A 22,038-nucleotide genomic window follows, 5' to 3' on the forward strand; every position below is an offset into this window, starting at 1 on the left:
GTTCAGTTTCATTTTTTATTTTTGTTTTCTCTCTTATTCATTTGTTTGATTTTCTGCCTTTCAGTTTTATTCACAACATGGATCTTTGCATTTTTCTCCGGGTTATTTCTATTTTGTTTATGTTGACTTTTGTTAATGTGCATGTTTCTGAGCCATACGTCAGAACACTGATCAACTACATGGGTTTGTGTATTTGTGCTTTTTAGTATCCATCGTAACTTTCCAAACGCTGCCCACGCCAATCTGATTTTTCTTTGTACTTCAATTGTTATTGTTTATAATTGGATCTCTTTATTAGCTTTGATTATTTGACACAGGTAGATATATATTCTTCAACAACCTCAATATTTACGTTATTTATATTCATATTTATTCTATCATGATATTTGTTTTACTCATGTTCATTTTTTTAAATAAATACATTAAATACATTTTGTACCTACACTTTTATTAAATACATATTTGTATTTTTTTAGGGAATTTTCCAAGATATATATACAATATATACATATATGTATAATATCAATTTACAAATTATTGGGGTAACAGCTTAAATGGAAGACTCAGTGTACTCTTTTCTACGATTCCAATATGTTGTTAAGAGTCGTTAACATCATTAGGGACGCAGTTTGAGATTTTAGTCAACGATGTTATAGGTATATGTGCAAAAAAGCGGCATTAACAAAACGAATTGCAGTGAATGTTATTAAAAATGAAAAATATAACTACCTATAATACATATAACGATGCAAAAAACCACTAATTATTAAAATCTTTTAAAATTCGTTGCACAGAAAGGTTTTAGAGACAATTATATCAATGAAACCTTTCTGTGCGACGAATTTTAAAAGATTTTAATAATTAGTGGTATTTTAATAACATTCACTGCAATTCTTTTTGTTAATGCCGCTTTTTTTCACATATATAACATTGTTGACTAAAATCTCAAACTGCGTCCCTATGATGTTAATGACTGTTAACGAAATATTGGAATCGTAGAAAAGAGTACACTGAGTCTTCCATTTCAGCTGTTACTAACATTACTAACATTTCAGCTAATTAACTAATCAGCTGTGATCATTTCTAGTTTATGTATATATAATATTTACAGTCAGCGCCAACATACTAGACACACAGGAACATTGAGCCATTACAGTCCTGGAACCTTCACTTGTTGCAATGAACCTTCACTTGTTTAGAATGTCAGATTAATATGACAGTGATGAAAATCACATCTGAGAACGGACCGGATTAGCCCATAAGCGTGGCATTTAGGTACCTCCCCATGTGTCTAGTACGGTGGCTCTTACTGTATATACATATACAGTGATGAGCACGCTAATAACTGGCAGAATAGCGCAAAAGATGGAAAACATAATACACTGCGAAACAAAAAGAGATGAAACTAGTGGAGGTGAAAATTATTGTTATAAACGTATACAGTGATGAGCATGCTAATAACCGGCAAAATAGTACAAAAGATGGAAAACATAATAAACAAAAAACCTACATTGCGAAACAAAAAGAGATGAACCTAGTGGAGATGGAAATGATCGTTATAAAAGTATAAATTAACATTACATTACATAGTTTCCCACCTTTAGACAGACGTATCAGAAGAGTATGACAACTGTCACTGTGACAGAAGAATTTTGTAAAATACTCCTGCCACAGACCACTAAAGGTGGGAAACTATGTAATGTAATGATATTTTATAAGTTTATAACTATCATTTCCACCTCCACTAGTTTCATCTCTTTTTGTTTCGTAATGTACAGTAAAACCTCGATATAACGGACCTCTATTTAACAGACTTCGGATATAACATACCAAAAATAAGGTCAAATGTAAAAAAATTTAAAACGTCCTGTTAATCTTATACATACTTAACCCTGCCTTTACTAACATACATTGCCTAATAACGGGGTCCCCGTGGATCCCAAACGTTGTATTTTACAAAGAATTTCAATAAACTTTTTATTACAGTAATCCCTCATTATCCGCGGACTCATCAACCGCGGTTTCACTTATCCGCGGTTGCGATATCTGTTGAATTTTTAATGAGAATGTTTTATTATTTTTACATATTTTTTTTAATTTGACCAGTCACGTTAAATTACTCATGATACACCACTGGCGCTTGTTCTTAGTAGTAATACTACGGCAATTACTTTATAGTTCAGAAGGTTTAAAATACCCGCGAATGTAGACGCTGATCTCAGCGTCTTTATTTTTGTTGATATGATAATACATATTTCACAGATACGCAATTTCATCATATTTATTTCTATGTACTAATATACGTATCCAAATTGGGATTATGTCATATTCTTCTTTGGATCGTGGATCCCTCGCCAACCACGGTTTCACCAACCGCACCTTTCTCTTCGGAACGTAACCCCCGCGGTTGAAGAGGGATTACTGTATAGCAAAATGAGGACACATTTCCAAATAATCTGATTCATTTTAAAGCTATTTTTATATAACGGACTTTCGGCTTTAACGGACACCCCGTTCCCCCCAATTAGTCCGTTGTATCGAGGTTTTACTGTATTATGTTTTCCATCTTTTGCCGGTTATTAGCGTGCTCATCACTGTATATAATTAACATTATATTACATAGATTCCCACCTGTAGACATCTGTGACAGGAATATTTTATAAAATTCTATTGTCACAGTGATAGTTGTCATACTCCTCTGATAAGTCTAAAGGTGGGAAACTATGTAATGTAATGGTAATTTATATGTTTATAACGATAATTTCCACCTCCACTAGTATCATCTCTTTTGTTTCGCAATGTAGTGTTTTCCATCTTTTGAGTTATTTTGCCGGTTATTAGCACGCTCATCACTGTAGGTATATAAATTTATGTTGTACTTTTTCACTGTCATCAATATACTTGTAATATTTACCTAACTGTAAGGTCAGAAACTCATTCTTTGGTAATATCTGTACTCTAGAAAGCTTACACATGTGCTTTATTAAAGTTTTGTTGAGTGTTATGATGAGTAGGGGTATTCAAAATGAGTCATTTTGGGTAAAAAACAGGTTTATTTGACATGTTAAATGTTTATGCAATTTTAAAAACATTTTCTCTTGAACAAATCGTTGCTTGATTAAAAATGTACGTCCACAAAAAGTAGCCATTTAATCTTTTTTCATTCAATCGCATAAATAGAAAATTGCAATTGTATTTCGATAAACTGCGCTAACTTTAGAATACCTATGTATATTATAGTATAATAATAAAAAATTTAAAATATGTATTGTGATTATTTAGAATTTTTAATACAATTTGGAATGTAAAAATGGAATTGAATTATTGTAATTTAATTGATAACTGTCCTTTTCAAAAGTTTCCAAACTACTGACAATGTCCACTGCTGGATCCAAGTCTAGATTCCTGGTTTCAAAAAGTCTTGCATGTATTCTTTTGGAATGCAATTCCAAGGCAAATTGGTTCTTTATCGTAGATTTTAGATGTGCTTAAAAATTGCAATTCATTGCTGTCTTCTCTAATCCTAGAAAAATGATTGCACTGATTCTCCCCCAGCTTGCCTTCTGCTTTGAAATCTGTAAATTTCAACAATTTCCAAAGGGTCAAGATTGTAAAAATTGTCCATTGGTGTAACAACTTCAATGAATGTTTTATCTATGATCTGCTGGTCTGGTAGAAGTTGTGGCTTTAGAAATATACTTCTTTCTTCAAAAACTACTTTATATACAGCATAATAATCAAATCACATTGTAATAGGTTAGGTAGGTAGCTCAAGTCTTCTTCTGTTTTTCTGCCCATTTATAATACAAAATTATTATCCATCAAATTATTATTAACACAAAAGTATTACATACATGGTCCATACTTTTTAGCGATATAATAGCATGAATCATTAACTCATTTTTTAAAATATATTCTTCAATTCTTCCATATATTTATTTTTCTTAATATGTATGCAAATTGGGTGTATATGAATAGGGTCATATCCAACTTGGTACTTATTCATTTTGCGACCTGTGCGTGACGATTTCTGTATTACCCATTCCAGTGACAGTTGTGAATGATACCCGACCCCCCCTTAATATATCTTCATTTTTCTTATGTAAGTTGCTGTGTATATGAATAGGGTCGTACACGATTTGGTGGGTATGCGTTTTGGGTGTATGCTACTTAGAATTCGTTGAACTGCTTTCGATGAGTTGGGTACAACACCTTCTTGGGTTTTTTGTGGGTAACCTTGGTACTAAACGAAATTTGCAGATAACTGTACGCGAACGTAAGATCTGTAATTAAGAATCATGCTTCATGCTGTTAGTTACTGACCTACATTTTCTCTTTTATTTCCTGTATCGAAATGCGTTTTTTATTAAAAAAGATTATGATATATTGCTAAGTAACATGAATATTATAGTTCGTTAGACTTAATAGTCCAAGATTTTTAAACTCCATTTCTCTAATTAAAAATAATTAATTTATTTAAAATTTGGCGGGTTAATATGGTAACGCCCCCTCATATATTCAAATTTTAGATTTATCAGGAAGACATGAAACTAAAAGCATTTTTAGGAGACTCATAATCTGTTATTCGTTGTGAGCAATATTTTACATCATTTTTATTATTTAGAAGACAAATTTTGATAGAAAACCGAAAATTTCACACCAACTTATAAACCAGTTGTGATAACCTGTAAACGAATCGCGTTGTTTGATTGGTCGATAATTCTCCCGCCACTGTCGGCCATAATGTTATTGTAGGTACCCCTCTAGTGCTGCATTGACAAAACGCTTTGGTGGCTAATCGATGCTTTTCTGTCTTCGCTCTCTTCGCGGTTCTTGATCGAGTTTTGTAAAAGCTCAGTTTTGTCAACGAGGTTACGTTTTAACGTTTTTGGCTCCTTTTTTGTGTATTTTGTGTCGTTTGTGTTAAAAACGAAACGATTTTGGAATGGAGAAACGCATAGAATTGGAAAAACGGGGCAGAGATCCTGCGGAAGTAAGTATTTTTCGAATGTTTGTTGTTGTGAACACTCTTGAGGTGTCGTCATTTTTTCATTCATCTGCTTAAAAAGATTTACATCGATGCCGGCAGGCGTTTTGGGAAAATTTAGAACGTACTATGAATCTACGATATAAATCTTTATTAGAAATTAAAGTTTTAGACAAAAATATGGTGCGTAGCTATCGCTTTCGCAGAAAAATGTGAAAATATTGTAAGTTTTGCCACCATGTCGAAAATGTGTGTTATAATTTTTGATGCTCTCATTTGATGGTTTTTCACAATTAAAACGTGAGAAATATGCTTCCATTGAGAAAATAACACTTCTGATGTTATCTAATAAAAAGTTATCGAAAATATGGAGTGTAAATGCCATATTTCAAGGATATAAAAGTGACCATGACCACCATGGGTTAGTGTGTATTCATATCAATAAATCCCAACATGCGTTTCTTTCTGAAAAGTAAATGAGGATGCTGTTGACATTTTTGTTTGATCCACAAGCTTTCTCGACCATTTAAACTAATTTAAATGAAATAATTCACACAAGTTAAAGCATGTTCTTACAAGATTCATTCTGTTGGAGATTTTGTTAATATTTTAATTATTCATTTTTTGAACTAATCCCATACCTACATGTACAATTTAATCAAATGAGTACATGTATAACTACTTTGGCTTGAATAAAATTATCATTTACAAAAAATGTATTACCTTCTTCACATGGCTAAATTTGGTTTAGTTAGACCCTTAGGGCAATTATTAGGTAGCATCAAAAAGTGTTTCAGTATCTTTGTGACTTTTTTCTACTTTTATACCTTAATTATTCTTCTTTTGGTTGTAAAAGTAGCATTGTTCATTTTTGTGCTATTGTTAGGGATGGGAACCATTTTTAATTATGGATTTACTAAGTAAAGTATTCCTAACACTGAATCCCATTTGTTACTTATATTTATTTATTTATTTATTTTTAATAAACAGGGCAAGCCCATTGACAAAAAATATACAATTAAGCAACATTTATAAAAATTACAAATACTAAATAAAATACAAAATCATAAAATAAATATGTATATAGAATTACAATTAAATTTAAGGCTTCAGAGATTGTTTAAAGGCACTTACGGGCAAGTTAAAAAAATCTGTCTCATGAGGCAACCGATTAGCATGAGCAAGAAGTCTGACCAGACCTATATTCACAGAATAATTCAATGAAAAGGAATATGAAATAGTGTATTCTCACGAAGGACATGGGAAGGAATGTGGAAACAAACCAATTGAAGCACAGGGGAATGTATAATTCCGTTAACCAATTTAAAAATGAAGATGAGATCGAAATTAACTCATCTAGTAGACAGAGGATCAAGTTCTAAGTATCTCATCATTTCAGAATATGAATAAGGTCTGTGTAATTTAAAGGCACAGTGTATAAAGAACCGTCTTTGCACTCTCTCCAACTTTTGAACAGAGGATTGGACAAAGGGAGGCCAGATTATAGTTGAATTTTCAAGTTGAGATCGGACCAGAGAACAGTAAAATTCTCAGCGAAGAAATGTTATTAAAATCCCTTGTATGCCTCTTAATAAACCCCAGCTGCCTAAGAACCTTATTACAAATAAAATCAATATGCACTTTCATCCCTGTCATGTTACTGTCAAGAAACTATTCAAAATAATTGTTTTTCGATACAAAAAATACATTAGTTAATAGTATTATTACTCTGTTTTAAAATGACTTTATTCAAACACCAAGAATAGTACAATACTTTAAAACTTTAACAAAATGACAACTATAAACGTCAAAATTAGATCAGCTGGATTTAATACAGCTGATCTATTATTTGTCAACTTTCTATGTTAAGAGCACACAGTAGCGATTAACAGGTAGCAACAAACGCGGTCCAAGATTGCAAAAGTTTATACTATCAAAAACAATAATTTTTATACACATAGGCACGAAATGCTGCCAAGTCAGTGACGTTCGATTTCTTGTTATAAAAAAATCGATTTTTAGTAGTTCCAATGTAACAAAATCTAGGCACGGGATAAAAAAGTTTATTTGAAGAAAGTGTATTTTTTTGTCTTTCTTAACCCGGCATTGGTCGCTAGGTAGGTTGTTACGCGAGTGGTCGCGCGTGAGATTTTCTCTCACATATCCAACTTTTGCCTTTCTTTACAAAATTTTTCAAAAAAGATGAGGTTTTATCAACGACAAAGCCATTTGCTTTAAAAAGACACAACGTTTTTCTCTTTTATTATTATTAACTTTATTAAAATGTGACTATTGGGACAGTGCAAGTTCGGCAAAGCGACCTCTATTTCTACGCTCTGTACTTTTATTCGCACTTTTAATTATATTGGCCAATTATATTAGTCCTGGTTGCTGGATAATTGTCAAGACCATAGTCCAAAAAAATAATAAGAAGAAAAAATAAGATGCAGGTTATGTTTAGCAAACGTAAACAATTGTATGTAGTAAATAAAATCAGTTATTAAAATGCAGTACTGCAAGCAAAATACAATTAATTAAATTTACCTTTATATAATAATTGCATATCATATCAATATGTTATCATATCAATTGCATATCATATCAATTGCATATCATATCAAAAGGTTCGCATGTATTCATAACTCCTGATCTAACTCCAAAACAGCAAGCTTATGACCTATGTGAAGTTAGCAATAGATTTCAGCAATAGATTTTATATCTTCAAAATTATATTTGTACGTTTGTAAGTCTCATTTATATAAAATTCAAACATGTTTTCCGACCTTTCCATTCAAATTAAACAAAAAACTATAATTATCGTTTATTAACAAAAAATTAAAAAACTACAACTTTACATATATGACGCTAACAATCAAAGTACATCAACTGGAATGTAACTTTTTTTTGTTTACAATCAAAGATCAATATCTTACTAAGCAAATATCAAAAAATCAGGATGGATGCCCCCCACCGTTATTTTTTTATTTACACTTACATTTTGCGATTTTCGAAGTATCAATGGATATGAAGACGTCTGCATATATGACGCTAAAAATCAAAGTACATCAACTGGAATGTAACTTTTTTTTGTTTAAAATCAAAGACCAATATATTACTAAGCAAATATCAAAAAATCAGGATGGATGCCCCCCACCGTTGTTTTTTTATTTACACTTACATTTTGCGATTTTCGAAGTATCAATGGATATGAAGACGTCTGCATATATGACGCTAAAAATCAAAGTACATCAACTGGAATGTAACTTTTTTTTGTTTAAAATCAAAGACCAATATATTACTAAGCAAATATCAAAAAATCAGGATGGATGCCCCCCACCGTTATTTTTTTATTTACACTTACATTTTGCGATTTTCGAAGTATCAATGGATATGAAGACGTCTGCATATATGACGCTAAAAATCAAAGTACATCAACTGGAATGTAACTTTTTTTTGTTTAAAATCAAAGACCAATATATTACTTAGCAAATATCAAAAAATCAGGATGGATGCTCCCCACCGTTATTTTTTTATTTACGCTTACATTTTGCGATTTTCGAAGTATCAATGGATATGAAGACGTCTGCATATATGACGCTAAAAATCAAAGTACATCAACTGGAATGTAACTTTTTTTTGTTTAAAATCAAAGACCAATATATTACTAAGCAAATATCAAAAAATCAGGATGGATGCCCCCCACCGTTGTTTTTTTATTTACACTTACATTTTGCGATTTTCGAAGTATCAATGGATATGAAGACGTCTGCATATATGACGCTAAAAATCAAAGTACATCAACTGGAATGTAACTTTTTTTTGTTTAAAATCAAAGACCAATATATTACTTAGCAAATATCAAAAAATCAGGATGGATGCTCCCCACCGTTATTTTTTTATTTACGCTTACATTTTGCGATTTTCGAAGTATCAATGGATATGAAGACGTCTGCATATATGACGCTAAAAATCAAAGTACATCAACTGGAATGTAACTTTTTTTGTTTAAAATCAAAGACCAATATATTACTAAGCAAATATCAAGCAATCAGGATGGATGCCCCCCACCGTTATTTTTTTATTTACACTTACATTTTGCGATTTTCGAAGTATCAATGGATATGAAGACGTCTGCATATATGACGCTAAAAATCAAAGTACATCAACTGGAATGTACCTTTTTTTTGTTTACAATCAAAGATCAATATCTTACTAAGCAAATATCAAAAAATCAGGATGGATGCCCCCCACCGTTATTTTTTTATTTACACTTACATTTTGCGATTTTCGAAGTATCAATGGATATGAAGACGTCTGCATATATGACGCTAAAAATCAAAGTACATCAACTGGAATGTACCTTTTTTTTGTTTACAATCAAAGATCAATATCTTACTAAGCAAATATCAAAAAATCAGGATGGATGCCCCCCACCGTTATTTTTTTATTTACACTTACATTTTGCGATTTTCGAAGTATCAATGGATATGAAGACGTCTGCATATATGACGCTAAAAATCAAAGTACATCAACTGGAATGTAACTTTTTTTTGTTTACAATCAAAGATCAATATCTTACTAAGCAAATATCAAAAAATCAGGATGGATGCCCCCCACCGTTGTTTTTTTATTTACATTTACATTTTGCGATTTTCGAAGTATCAATGGATATGAAGACGTCTGCATATATGACGCTAAAAATCAAAGTACATCAACTGGAATGTACCTTTTTTTTGTTTACAATCAAAGATCAATATCTTACTAAGCAAATATCAAAAAATCAGGATGGATGCCCCCCACCGTTATTTTTTTATTTACACTTACATTTTGCGATTTTCGAAGTATCAATGGATATGAAGACATCTGCATATATGACGCTAAAAATCAAAGTACATCAACTGGAATGTAACTTTTTTTTGTTTAAAATCAAAGACCAATATATTACTAAGCAAATATCAAAAAATCAGGATGGATGCCCCCCACCGTTATTTTTTTATTTACACTTACATTTTGCGATTTTCGAAGTATCAATGGATATGAAGACGTCTGCATATATGACGCTAAAAACAAAAGCCACATTTATAAATGTCTGAAATGTTAATAGCGCAAACCTTATGATCAAGTCTTTTGCAATTGATACATCGCATTTCTCCGTTGGGAAGTGCGCAATACAGACAGTTGTTTTTGAGATTTTCTGAAGAATTTAACATTATCGTTAATATATAATGTCTGTAAATAGCTGGCTCAAAATTAAAATCTAATTGAATTTTTTTAACTGTGGTTTCTGCAAAATATAAAACATATACCCCACAATTATATCCATCTTTTTGTGTTGGATAATTGTTGTAAATAATATTTAAATTTTTAAATATGAAATTAAATTTATTATAGTAAAATTTTGCTTTACGACTGCTACTAAACTGAGGATCAAATAACTGAAATGATTTCTGTTTTAAATTAATGTAAACAAGTGACCAATGACCAGGAGAATATATTGGAAATAAAAATTCTTCTATGTTTTCAATAGAAAATATAATTTTTTGATTGTTTAAAAATAAGTTAACTTGGTTACAGAAAATTGGTTTAATATCTGTGTTTTTACATATTAAGCACAAAAAATAATCGATGACTTCGTTATCTAGCCACATTTCTGTGGTATTGGAATGTGATAACAACGTAAGAAAACTGGAACGATATAATTTTTGGTTTTCATGTTTAAAAACGACATAATCTCTTCCTATTTCAGGGAAATGAATATCATGCACATTTTCTTTATAATATAAAACATTTGTTTTTACCGAAGGCTTTTCATAATTTGGAATGTCATATTTTTGAATAATTTTCTTAATTGTTTTTTGTTTGAAATAAGTAGTTTTACTTTTTTGCCTTTTGCACCAACGTTCTTCTGGAATTTTAATTTTATTTTTTCGTGTTGCACATTTTTTCCGTGGAATATTATACTTTAGTTCTGCATGGAGAAACAGCACATGTTTTCTTACCTTCCTAACAAACCGGGAACATTTTAAAAACGATTCCTTACTTAAAATGTTGTTTTTCAATATATTAAAATAACTTTCTACTAAAGCGTTACTGCTTCTAGTCGAATCTATTTGTGATGTCCACAGAGGTAAATAAGGTATATAGTGTTTTAAAAAGAAAGTTGCAAATCGTTCACTAAAATATGGGTTTAAAGAATTTGAGGAAGGTGGAACAGCTCGAGATGAATTTTTGATTTTATCAAAATAAATTAAAAAATGTTGGTAGTACTTACTATTTTCATAAATATTTTGAAATGTAAAGTTTATTTCTGGATTAAAATTGACATTATTTTCATCTGCAATTAGGTTTTTAACGTTAGGATCGATAAAAGATATAAATAAATTATTTTTACTATTAATAACGATTTCGTTTTCATATTTATATAATGTTAAAATAAATATATCTCTTATGCCTGAAAAAATTTGCTGTTCATTATATAAATTGAAAAATGATGCTAAAATTTCTTTTAAAACAGTTTTTGTTGTTTTGCAAGTGTAACATTTGTTAACTAAGTTTGAAAATAACTTTATCATATGTGCACAACAAAGTTTAATTATACAAAATTTTTTTGAAAAGTTTACTTTCAAATCTTCTTTCAAATTATAAAAACTGTTACAATAGTCCTGTAATGATAGACAATTCCAACTAATAGATACAGCATTTAATGTCGCCATACTAAAATCGCTTGTTATACTACGAAACAATGGCCATTTTAATCCTTGTTTTAATGAAAAAAATTTAAAATTTAAAAGCCAACAAGCAATTGTACATGTATCATGCTCAGAAGATATCATTTCTAGAACAGGAAGGATTCTGTTGTTTTTGCACTGAATAACCCCACAGTAATATAAAACCCTTTTACATGAAGTATAAGGTTTACGCACTACCGAACCAGTCGCATCAATGAAAAGAGAAGGTAAGTTATCGTTTTCGTCTAGATAAAATTTAATAAAATTAATTTGTTCCCTACTAAAAATAAATACTTTTAATGGATAGGCGACGGTTTTAATGTAATTAGAATTTACAGCACCCATCAAGACCATATCAATGACATCATCCTGACATCTATCTAATCTTGATTTATTTTCCGATTTTATTTTGCGATATACATCTTCCGATTTTACATCTTTTAAATTTTTTGTTTTTTGTACTAATCTAACACAAGAATGTAAATCTTCTGCACGAATTTCTGTTGTGGATGCCTTTTCCAATCTATTACCTAACAATAATCTTTCAGTACCACGTACATGACTGGTTAATTTTGAACCATGTGAAAAATTAATATCGGTACTGAACACTTTGACACTGATCCCCTTGCCTCTATTACAAATGAACTTAAAGTGTTTGCACGTATTGTGAGCACAGTAGCCATAAATTATTATTGTTTTATTTTTTTTCAAATAATTGCAAGAACGAATATTAAAAATACATGTGTTATTAACAATTTGAAATTTTTGTTTGATTACAAAATGGTAATCTTTATTAAATTTACCCATAGCGTTATTAAAAATATTTTGTTCTTTACTTATTTCAAATTTACCCTCTAATACACAATATTTGCTCATATCAACAATTGTTGGGTATATATTTTTGGAACTATTTGGTAAAATATTATTATCAATATCAGCAGATTTATACAAATTTACAATATTTCTGTCAATATTAATATTATCATTTGTTACATTAAAAGTTTGGTCAATTTCAGAATTATCAGAAACATCTGCGTTTTCCAACAATGAGATGTCTAAATTGTCAGTCGATATACTAACATCCTGAATATTATTGAAAATTAACTGATCTTCGAAATCGCAATCATCTGCTGGCAATTGTAATGTACTTTTATTTTCAGCTTTTGATTTAAAATTAAATTGCGAATTATTGCTATTAAAAAAAGAAAATAAATTACAAGTATTTCTGCTAATTGCCCTATATATACACAATCTTTTAAATTTAGAATCGACTCCAAATAAAGCTATTGAAGCTTGGCTGAAAATTGGGTTTGAAGTTTTTAATCTTCGTATTTGCTGCTCGGTCAATTTGACGTTTAAAAAAAAATTTGCCAATTTTTCGATTTTTTCTTTGTTCATATTAATATTCTATAAAAAAATCCTTTTATTAATTTAAAAATTTTTCAACACGGTGTCAAAACATAATTATTTATATATTTTCTTGACATTTTTGTTGGAAAAAATGTCAAAAAACGATAATACCACACAAAGAATGTCCTTTAAAAACTATATTTATATTTCTTACCTTTGGCAATGCTGAAATAATTTTTAGAATAGGTACTCTGGAACCTAATGGTTGGTAAAAGTTTCTGTTTCCACAAACTTTAAGTTTAAACTAATCACTAGACTCTAATTCTCTCTCTAATTAGTCCTTTTTGAATAATATACACATTTAATAATTATTGAAATTAAAAGTAAAATAAAACTTATTTTAGTACCGTCTTACTGTGGCGACGTAGCAAAATATAATGACCAACATTTTCAAAATTATTGAATGTCTTATTATTTTCAAATAATAAAATTTTCGGGTTCTTAGTAACATTTGCATATTTTTACACAATCATTGTGAAATACATGTATTTAGAATTTTTCGTGCTTTTATTGGGGGTAAGCAATAAAACGCGGCTAACTTCAAAATATAGTTATATAATTGTTCGGCAATATTTTAAAGGATGAAACACATCTGGACAGGAATGATATTGTCTGTTCCACGAACTTACGCGGGTTTCGGATTAAAATTTTAATAAAGATTTCTAGGTAAGTACCCGAAAGTATTACCTGTTTGGGGAAATATCAACTGGTTAAATGAAATGAAAAATAATACATAACTTTTTTTAATTAAATAACTTGTTCTGACAATTTCGTTAATCGCAAAATGTAAGTTTAAATAAAAAAATAACGGTGGGGGGCATCCGTCCTGATTTTTTGATATTTGCTGAGTAATATATTGGTCTTTGATTTTAAAGAAAAAAAAGTTACATTCCAGTTGATGTACTTTGATTTTTAGCGTCATATATGCAGACGTCTTCATATCCATTGATACTTCGAAAATCGCAAAATGTAAGTGTAAATAAAAAAATAACGGTGGGGGGCATCCATCCTGATTTTTTGATATTTGCTTAGTAATATATTGATCTTTGATTTTAAACAAAAAAAAGTTACATTCCAGTTGATGTACTTTGATTTTTAGCGTCATATATGTAGACGTCTTCATATCCATTGATACTTCGAAAATCGCAAAATGTAAGTGTAAATAAAAAAATAACGGTGGGGGGCATCCATCCTGATTTTTTGATATTTGCTTAGTAAGATATTGGCCTTTGATTGTAAACAAAAAAAAGTTACATTCCAGTTGATGTACTTTGATTTTTAGCGTCATATATGCAGACGTCTTCATATCCATTGATACTTCGAAAATCGCAAAATGTAAGCGTAAATAAAAAAATAACGGTGGGGTCATCCATCCTGATTTTTTGATATTTGCTGAGTAATATATTGATCTTTGATTTTAAACAAAAAAAAGTTATATTCCAGTTGATGTACTTTGATTTTTAGCGTCATATATGCAGACGTCTTCATATCCATTGATACTTCGAAAATCGCAAAATGTAAGTGTAAATAAAAAAATAACGGTGGGGGGCATCCATCCTGATTTTTTGATATATGCTTAGTAAGATATTGATCTTTGATTGTAAACAAAAAAAAGTTACATTCCAGTTGATGTACTTTGATTTTTAGCGTCATATATGCAGACGTCTTCATATCCATTGATACTTCGAAAATCGCAAAATGTAAGTGTAAATAAAAAAATAACGGTGGGGGGCATCCATCCTGATTTTTTGATATTTGCTTAGTAATATATTGGTCTTTGATTATAAACAAAAAGAAGTTACATTCCAGTTGATGTACTTTGATTTTTAGCGTCATATATGCAGACGTCTTCATATCCATTGATACTTCGAAAATCGCAAAATGTAAGCGTAAATAAAAAAATAACGGTGGGGAGCAGCCATCCTGATTTTTTGATATTTGCTAAGTAATATATTGGTCTTTGATTTTAAACAAAAAAAAGTTACATTCCAGTTGATGTACTTTGATTTTTAGCGTCATATATGCAGACGTCTTCATATCCATTGATACTTCGAAAATCGCAAAATGTAAGTGTAAATAAAAAAATAACGGTGGGGGGCATCCATCCTGATTTTTTGATATTTCCTTAGCAAGATATTGATCTTTGATTGTAAACAAAAAAAAGGTACATTCCAGTTGATGTACTTTGATTTTTAGCGTCATATATGCAGACGTCTTCATATCCATTGATACTTCGAAAATCGCAAAATGTAAGTGTAAATAAAAAAATAACGGTGGGGGGCATCCATCCTGATTTCTTGATATTTGCTTAGCAATATATTGGTCTTTGATTTTAAACAAAAAAAAGTTACATTCCAGTTGATGTACTTTGATTTTTAGCGTCATATATGCAGACGTCTTCATATCCATTGATACTTCGAAAATCGCAAAATGTAAGCGTAAATAAAAAAATAACGGTGGGGAGCATCCATCCTGATTTTTTGATATTTGCTAAGTAATATATTGGTCTTTGATTTTAAACAAAAAAAAGTTACATTCCAGTTGATGTACTTTGATTTTTAGCGTCATATAAGCAGACGTCTTCATATCCATTGATACTTCGAAAATCGCAAAATGTAAGTGTAAATAAAAAAATAACGGTGGGGGGCATCCATCCTGATTTTTTGATATTTGCTTAGTAAGATATTGATCTTTGATTGTAAACAAAAAAAGTTACATTCCAGTTGATGTACTTTGATTTTTAGCGTCATATATGCAGACGTCTTCATATCCATTGATACTTCGAAAATCGCAAAATGTAAGTGTAAATAAAAAAACAACGGTGGGGGGCATCCATCCTGATTTTTTGATATTTGCTTAGTAAGATATTGATCTTTGATTGTAAACAAAAAAAGTTACATTCCAGTTGATGTACTTTGATTTTTAGCGTCATATATGCAGACGTCTTCATATCCATTGATACTTCGAAAATCGCAAAATGTAAGTGTAAATAAAAAAACAACGGTGGGGGGCATCCATCCTGATTTTTTGATATTTGCTTAGTAATATATTGGTCTTTGATTTTAAACAAAAAAAAGTTACATTCCAGTTGATGTACTTTGATTTTTAGCGTCATATATGCAGACGTCTTCATATCCATTGATACTTCGAAAATCGCAAAATGTAAGTGTAAATAAAAAAATAACGGTGGGGGGCATCCATCCTGATTTTTTGATATTTGCTTAGTAAGATATTGATCTTTGATTGTAAACAAAAAAAAGTTACATTCCAGTTGATGTACTTTGATTGTTAGCGTCATATATGTAAAGTTGTAAAGTTTTTTAATTTTTTGTTAATAAACGATAATTATAGTTTTTTGTTTAATTTGAATGGAAAGGTCGGAAAACATGTTTGAATTTTATATAAATGAGACTTACAAACGTACAAATATAATTTTGAAGATATAAAATCTATTGCTGAAATCTATTGCTAACTTCACATAGGTAAGCTTATGAGAAAAATATGAAGACGCAACTACAAGACCGGACTTCCAAGGGCGAACAAAATTTAATAATTAAGTATATTCGTGGTGTACCTCAAATTGTTACAAAAAACTAAGTTTTAACCATCTTCATAAGTCTCCTTTTTCTATCTTTTATCAAAATTGTCGTGGATTGCACACTAAACTTCGTGTTATTAGAAACAATTCGCAGGGAGTTTGTTATGATATAATTATATTTACTGAAACTTGGTTAAATGACCAAATATTTGACTCAGAACTTGATCTTACTGATTATGTAATATATAGAAAGGACCGTTCTCACCTCACTAGTACTGCGAGCAGAGGGGGGGGGAGTTCTAATTGCAGTGCGCTCATCTATCCCTAGTAGACTGCTGGAATCTTTTCCAGGTATAGAACAAATATATGTGGCTGTTGGCAGTACTAATTGTCCGCTTATTGTGGGAGCGCTTTATTTTCCTCCTAAGTCTGCTTTAGAAAAATATATCTCTTTCAATAACAGCATCGATAATCTTTCAAATACATTTCCCACCTCTCATTTCTGTATTGCAGGGGACTTCAACCTACACTGTACTTGGTCTCATGATAATTTTTGTTCTACGGCAATTTCTGCTCCAGACATTCCTTTAATCGAAGAAGATGCTATAAATATTATGAATCATATATGTTCCTAACAAAATCTTTTCCAACGCAATAACATCTATAATAATGTAAACTCATTACTTGATCTAGTTTTGGTTCATGATGAAAATTGCATTGTCGCAGAAGCTGATGAGGGATTAGTTGACCCCGATAGTTTCCACCCTCCTTTATGCTTTAATTTAAACCGCGGAGATGTTTTAACTGATGAAATGAAAGCTGAAGGCTTTTTCTACGACTTTAAATCAGCAAATTTTCAAGGTATTTCTGATTACTTAGACACAATATACTGGGATGAAATTTTCAGAGACAAAAGTTTAGATGATATGGTCAATATACTTTATGATGTCTTATATGGCGCTATCGATGTTTATGTACCAATGAAAAAGTTTTATACCGGCAATTTTCCTAAATGGTATACCCGAGAGTTAAGAAACTGCATCATTGCTAAAAAGAAAGCTCATAAGAAATTTAAAGTGACCAGGTTACCTCAAGACTATAATGAATTTTCTAGATTGAGGTCGATATGCAAGTCCTTATCAGGTCAAGCATACAATCAGTTTGTAGCAAATGTTGAACATACACTTCCTAGTAACATTAAAAGCTTCTGGAGGTTCGTAAATTCTAAAAGGAACAATAATAGCATTCCGAACACTTTAAACCATAATGGCCAAACCAGTTCCGATGGTCCTACCATAGCCAAGATGTTTGCTCAGTACTTTGCTGCAGTATATAGTGAGGACGAATGTCCTATTCCAAATAGTGCAAGGGCTAACACTAGTTTCAACATTACTGGTTGTGACTTATCTATTTCAGAGGTATATACCAAATTATCCCAGCTAAACATACATAAGGGTCCAGGGCCTGATGGAATCCCACCCAAGTTACTGAAATACTGTAGTTTTAATCTTGCTCGTCCCTTATTCTTTATTTTTCAAAAATCATTACGAACGAGTGAATTCCCTCCCGTTTGGAAAGTTAGTTTTATATCACCGATATTCAAGAATGGAGATAGAAGCGGGGTACAGAGCTACAGACCTATTAGTATCCTTAATACTATACCTAAACTATTCGAGAGTTTAATATGTGACAAAATTAAGCCTACTATACAAAATGTAATCATTGAACAACAGTATGGTTTTGTTATGGGGAGATCAACTGAAATGAACTTGTTAAATTATACCTCCTTCTTAAATGAAGCATTGGAAAGTAAACAACAGGTAGATGCGATTTATACAGATTTTTCCAAGGCATTCGATAGAGTCAACCATACGTTATTGTTACATAAGATCGAACAGTTGGGTTTCTCTGATCCTCTGCTTAGTTGGATTCGAAATTATCTATTAGATAGAAGGCAGATAGTTCGTATTAAGAATTATTTCTCTAATGAAATTATAGTTACATCGGGTGTACCTCAAGGCTCCCACTTAGGACCTATCCTTTTTAATTTATTTATAAATGACATAAATAAAAGCTTCAATTTTGCTCAATTTCTTCTATTTGCTGATGACCTTAAATTATTTCACATAATTACCTCTGATTTGGATCACTACAATTTGCAATCAGATCTTAATGGTCTTGTGGAATGGTGCTCACTTAATGGTATGGACTTAAATGCAAACAAATGCCATGCTATAACTTTTACTCGACTAAGACACTTTGAGAATAATTCTTACTTTATACGGGACACTAGGTTACAATTAGTTGACTCAGTTATAGATCTGGGTGTTATTCTTGATACTAACTTAAATTTCAACCTACACATTAATAGCATGGTTTCTAAGTCATTAAAGATGCTTGGCTTTGTTAAAAGATGCAGCTATGACTTTACGACTGGTCGTTCTTTAAAATTTCTTTATTGTTCTTTGGTTAGACCACATTTAGATTATGCATCATGTGTTTGGTCACCTCAATATAACTGTCATATTAATAAAATCGAACAAGTTCAGCGTAAATTCTTACGTTATTATGCTTATAAGATGCATCTCACTGGTCAAAGTTATGAGTCTTTACTGCAAATTATTCGACTTGACTCATTACAGAGTCGTCGTCAACATAAAGATCTTTGCTTCTTATATAACTTAATTCATGGTCATAAATTCTGTATCCCACTTTTAAATAAAATTGGTCTACATGTACCTTCAAGAACCACCCGTTCTGTGACCACCTTCCACGAGGTCATTAACTGCACAAATTATAGTTCAAGTTCCTATCTCTCTAAAACTCTTAAATTAGCAAACACATTATCTCCGCAAATTGATTTCTTTGTGAACGACTTTACTGCGTTTTCCACACAATTATATTTATACTTAACTTAATGTTCTAATTTCAAGACTGATTTGTCAACTACTGTTATTGTCTTTGTTCTGGGATAAGTTGTATTTGTCAATTTCAAAATGTTCTAGCTCTCAATTGTTGAATGAGAGCAAGTAAGTTTATTCTTTATTATTGTTTGTTATGTATTTACCAATTTTGTATCTACTAGATCTTATTTTTCTAATTTGTGTGACATTTTAATTGTAAAAAATTTTAATTGTATCATGTACTAATGGACTTCGGTCCGTAAATGAATAATAAATAAATAAATATTGTGGAGCAATATATAATTTTTCTGCGTCAATGACAGAAGGTATGAAATATACGTCAATTTGACAATTTCAATTGACAATATGAATTATTTAAGATAGTTGCAATATTTCTCCGCGACTCGCGCACGGTCGTTTCTCGTTTCCCTTTCCTAGTACTTGCACACCGCGAATTGATACCGCCAATATTTAACATTGAAAATATATGGTAAGTGACCATCTACAACTAACCCGTGAAACAGAATATAGGATTTTCCTATCATCGACCACATCCACGGCGCATTTTATTACATCATAAAAGGATATTATTTTAGGTTTTAAGGGGAAAAATAAAAGTAATTTTTATACACAGTTGGTGACGCCGGTGGTCGCTTGATGAGAAAATCTCTCACATGAAGCGCACTGACTCAACAATATGGTGATACTAAGTAAACTGAGTCACTGTCTGAGCGGATGAGTCTATTATATTGTCGAGGGAGGATAGTTAGGAGACTAGAAGGAACTACAGCGCGTATAATTTCCCAGAAAAAAAGTTGTGTGTAATTTTCTGAAACCGTGAGAGAAAATCTCATATAGCGACCACTGGCGGGTTAATGGCGGTACAGGCTCCTTTTTTCAATATTTTATTTAGTTATAGAGTAGTTTCCACATACTAACATATTTCTGAAATTGGGCTCTGTACCGCCATTCTTTGTTATATTACGAATATGTGTGCCAAATATCTCAACAAAATACAGTAGAACCCTGCAAATCCGAACCCCGCTAATCCGAACGTTTGGCAAATCCGAACCAACAGAAAGTGAACAAAATTAAAAAATTCACGACAAAAACTTAAAAACATGTTTATTATACAGAGTAAAACCATAGGATTAATGGGGCTTTGACATTTAAAATTTCTTAAAAATGAATACGTACTTTATATGCAGTGCTTATAAAAGGTTACATATAAACTTACTTCAATTCTCCTGCAGTCAACTTAAGTCCAAAAATATTGTCCACACTCTTGCGAGAACGTTTTGCGACTCAAAATCAAGGACAACGAAAGCTTTGAATTATTAGTTAGGCTAACTTTTGGATAATCCGAACTTTTCGGAATCTGAACAGGCTGTCCCCCCCAGTTAGTTCGGATTTGCGGGGTTCTACTGTATTCATAATTAGAGCCGCAATGAACGTGTTTGTTGCTACCTGTTGATCGCTACTGTTTACTCGTAATATTCATTTTCTATACATTTTCTGACATTCTAAACATCGCTTGACATAATATGCATAATAAACATTACAACAAGTGAAGGGCCCAGGACTGTAATAGCTCAATGTTCCTATGTGTCTAGTATAGTGGCTCTTACTGTATATACTAATATACAGTGATAAGCGTGCTAATAACTGGCAAAATAGCTCAAAAGATAGAAAACATAATAAATTGCAAAACGAAAAGAGATGAAACCAGTGGCGGTGGAAATTATCGTTATAAATGTATTAATTAACATTACATTACATAGTTTCCCACCTTTAGATGTATCAGAGGAATATGACAACTGTCAATGTGACAGTAGAATTTTATAAAATACTGTCACGGATGTCTAAAGGTGGGAAACTATGCAATGTAATGTTAATTAATATGTTTGTAATGATTATTTCCACCTCCACTAGTTTCATCTCTTTTTGTTTCACAATGTATTATGTTTTCTATCTTTTGAGCTATTTTGCCGGTTATTAGTGCACTCATCACTGTATAATACTATATCAAGTATATTAGTATACAGTGATGAGCGTGCTAATAACTGGCAAAATAGCACAAAAGATGGAAAACATAATACATTGCTAAACCAAAAGATGAAACTAGTGGAGATGGAAATGATCGTTATAAATGTATAAATTACCATTACATTACATAGTTTCCCTCCTTTAGGCGTATCAGAGGAGTATGACAACTGTCACTGTGACATAATTTTATAAAATACTCCTGTCACAGACGTCTAAAGGTGGGAAACTATGCAATGTAATGTTAATTAATATGTTTATAATGATTATTTCCACCTCCACTAGTTTCATCTCTTTCTGTTTCGCAATGTATTATGTTTTCCATCTTTTGCGCTATTTTGCCGGTTATTAGAGAGTTATCAAGTAAAATTCTATCCATCCGTTATTTTGACACATAAACGCTATTTTTTTACTGTATAAGTTTTAACG

The 22,038-nt window shown here is 31.2% G+C and overlaps 2 protein-coding genes across 2 annotated transcripts in view; both read left to right on the plus strand.

The window, feature by feature from the left end:
• The window catches only part of LOC114326749 (lambda-crystallin homolog), a 593,088-nt gene that overhangs the window by 480,483 nt on the left and 90,567 nt on the right, over window positions 1-22,038 (plus strand). The gene's annotated exons all lie outside the window — the stretch shown is intronic.
• Window positions 4,707-22,038, plus strand: part of LOC114326751 (acidic leucine-rich nuclear phosphoprotein 32 family member A) — a 29,550-nt gene continuing 12,218 nt past the window's right edge. The window contains exon 1 of the mRNA XM_028275181.2: window positions 4,707-4,993. Coding sequence (XP_028130982.1) covers window positions 4,946-4,993 — 48 coding nt within the window. The 5' untranslated portion in view covers window positions 4,707-4,945. The remainder of the gene's footprint in view (window positions 4,994-22,038) is intronic.

Source organism: Diabrotica virgifera, chromosome 2 (assembly GCF_917563875.1).
Source record: "Diabrotica virgifera virgifera chromosome 2, PGI_DIABVI_V3a".
Taxonomy (NCBI): Eukaryota; Metazoa; Arthropoda; class Insecta; order Coleoptera; family Chrysomelidae; genus Diabrotica; species Diabrotica virgifera.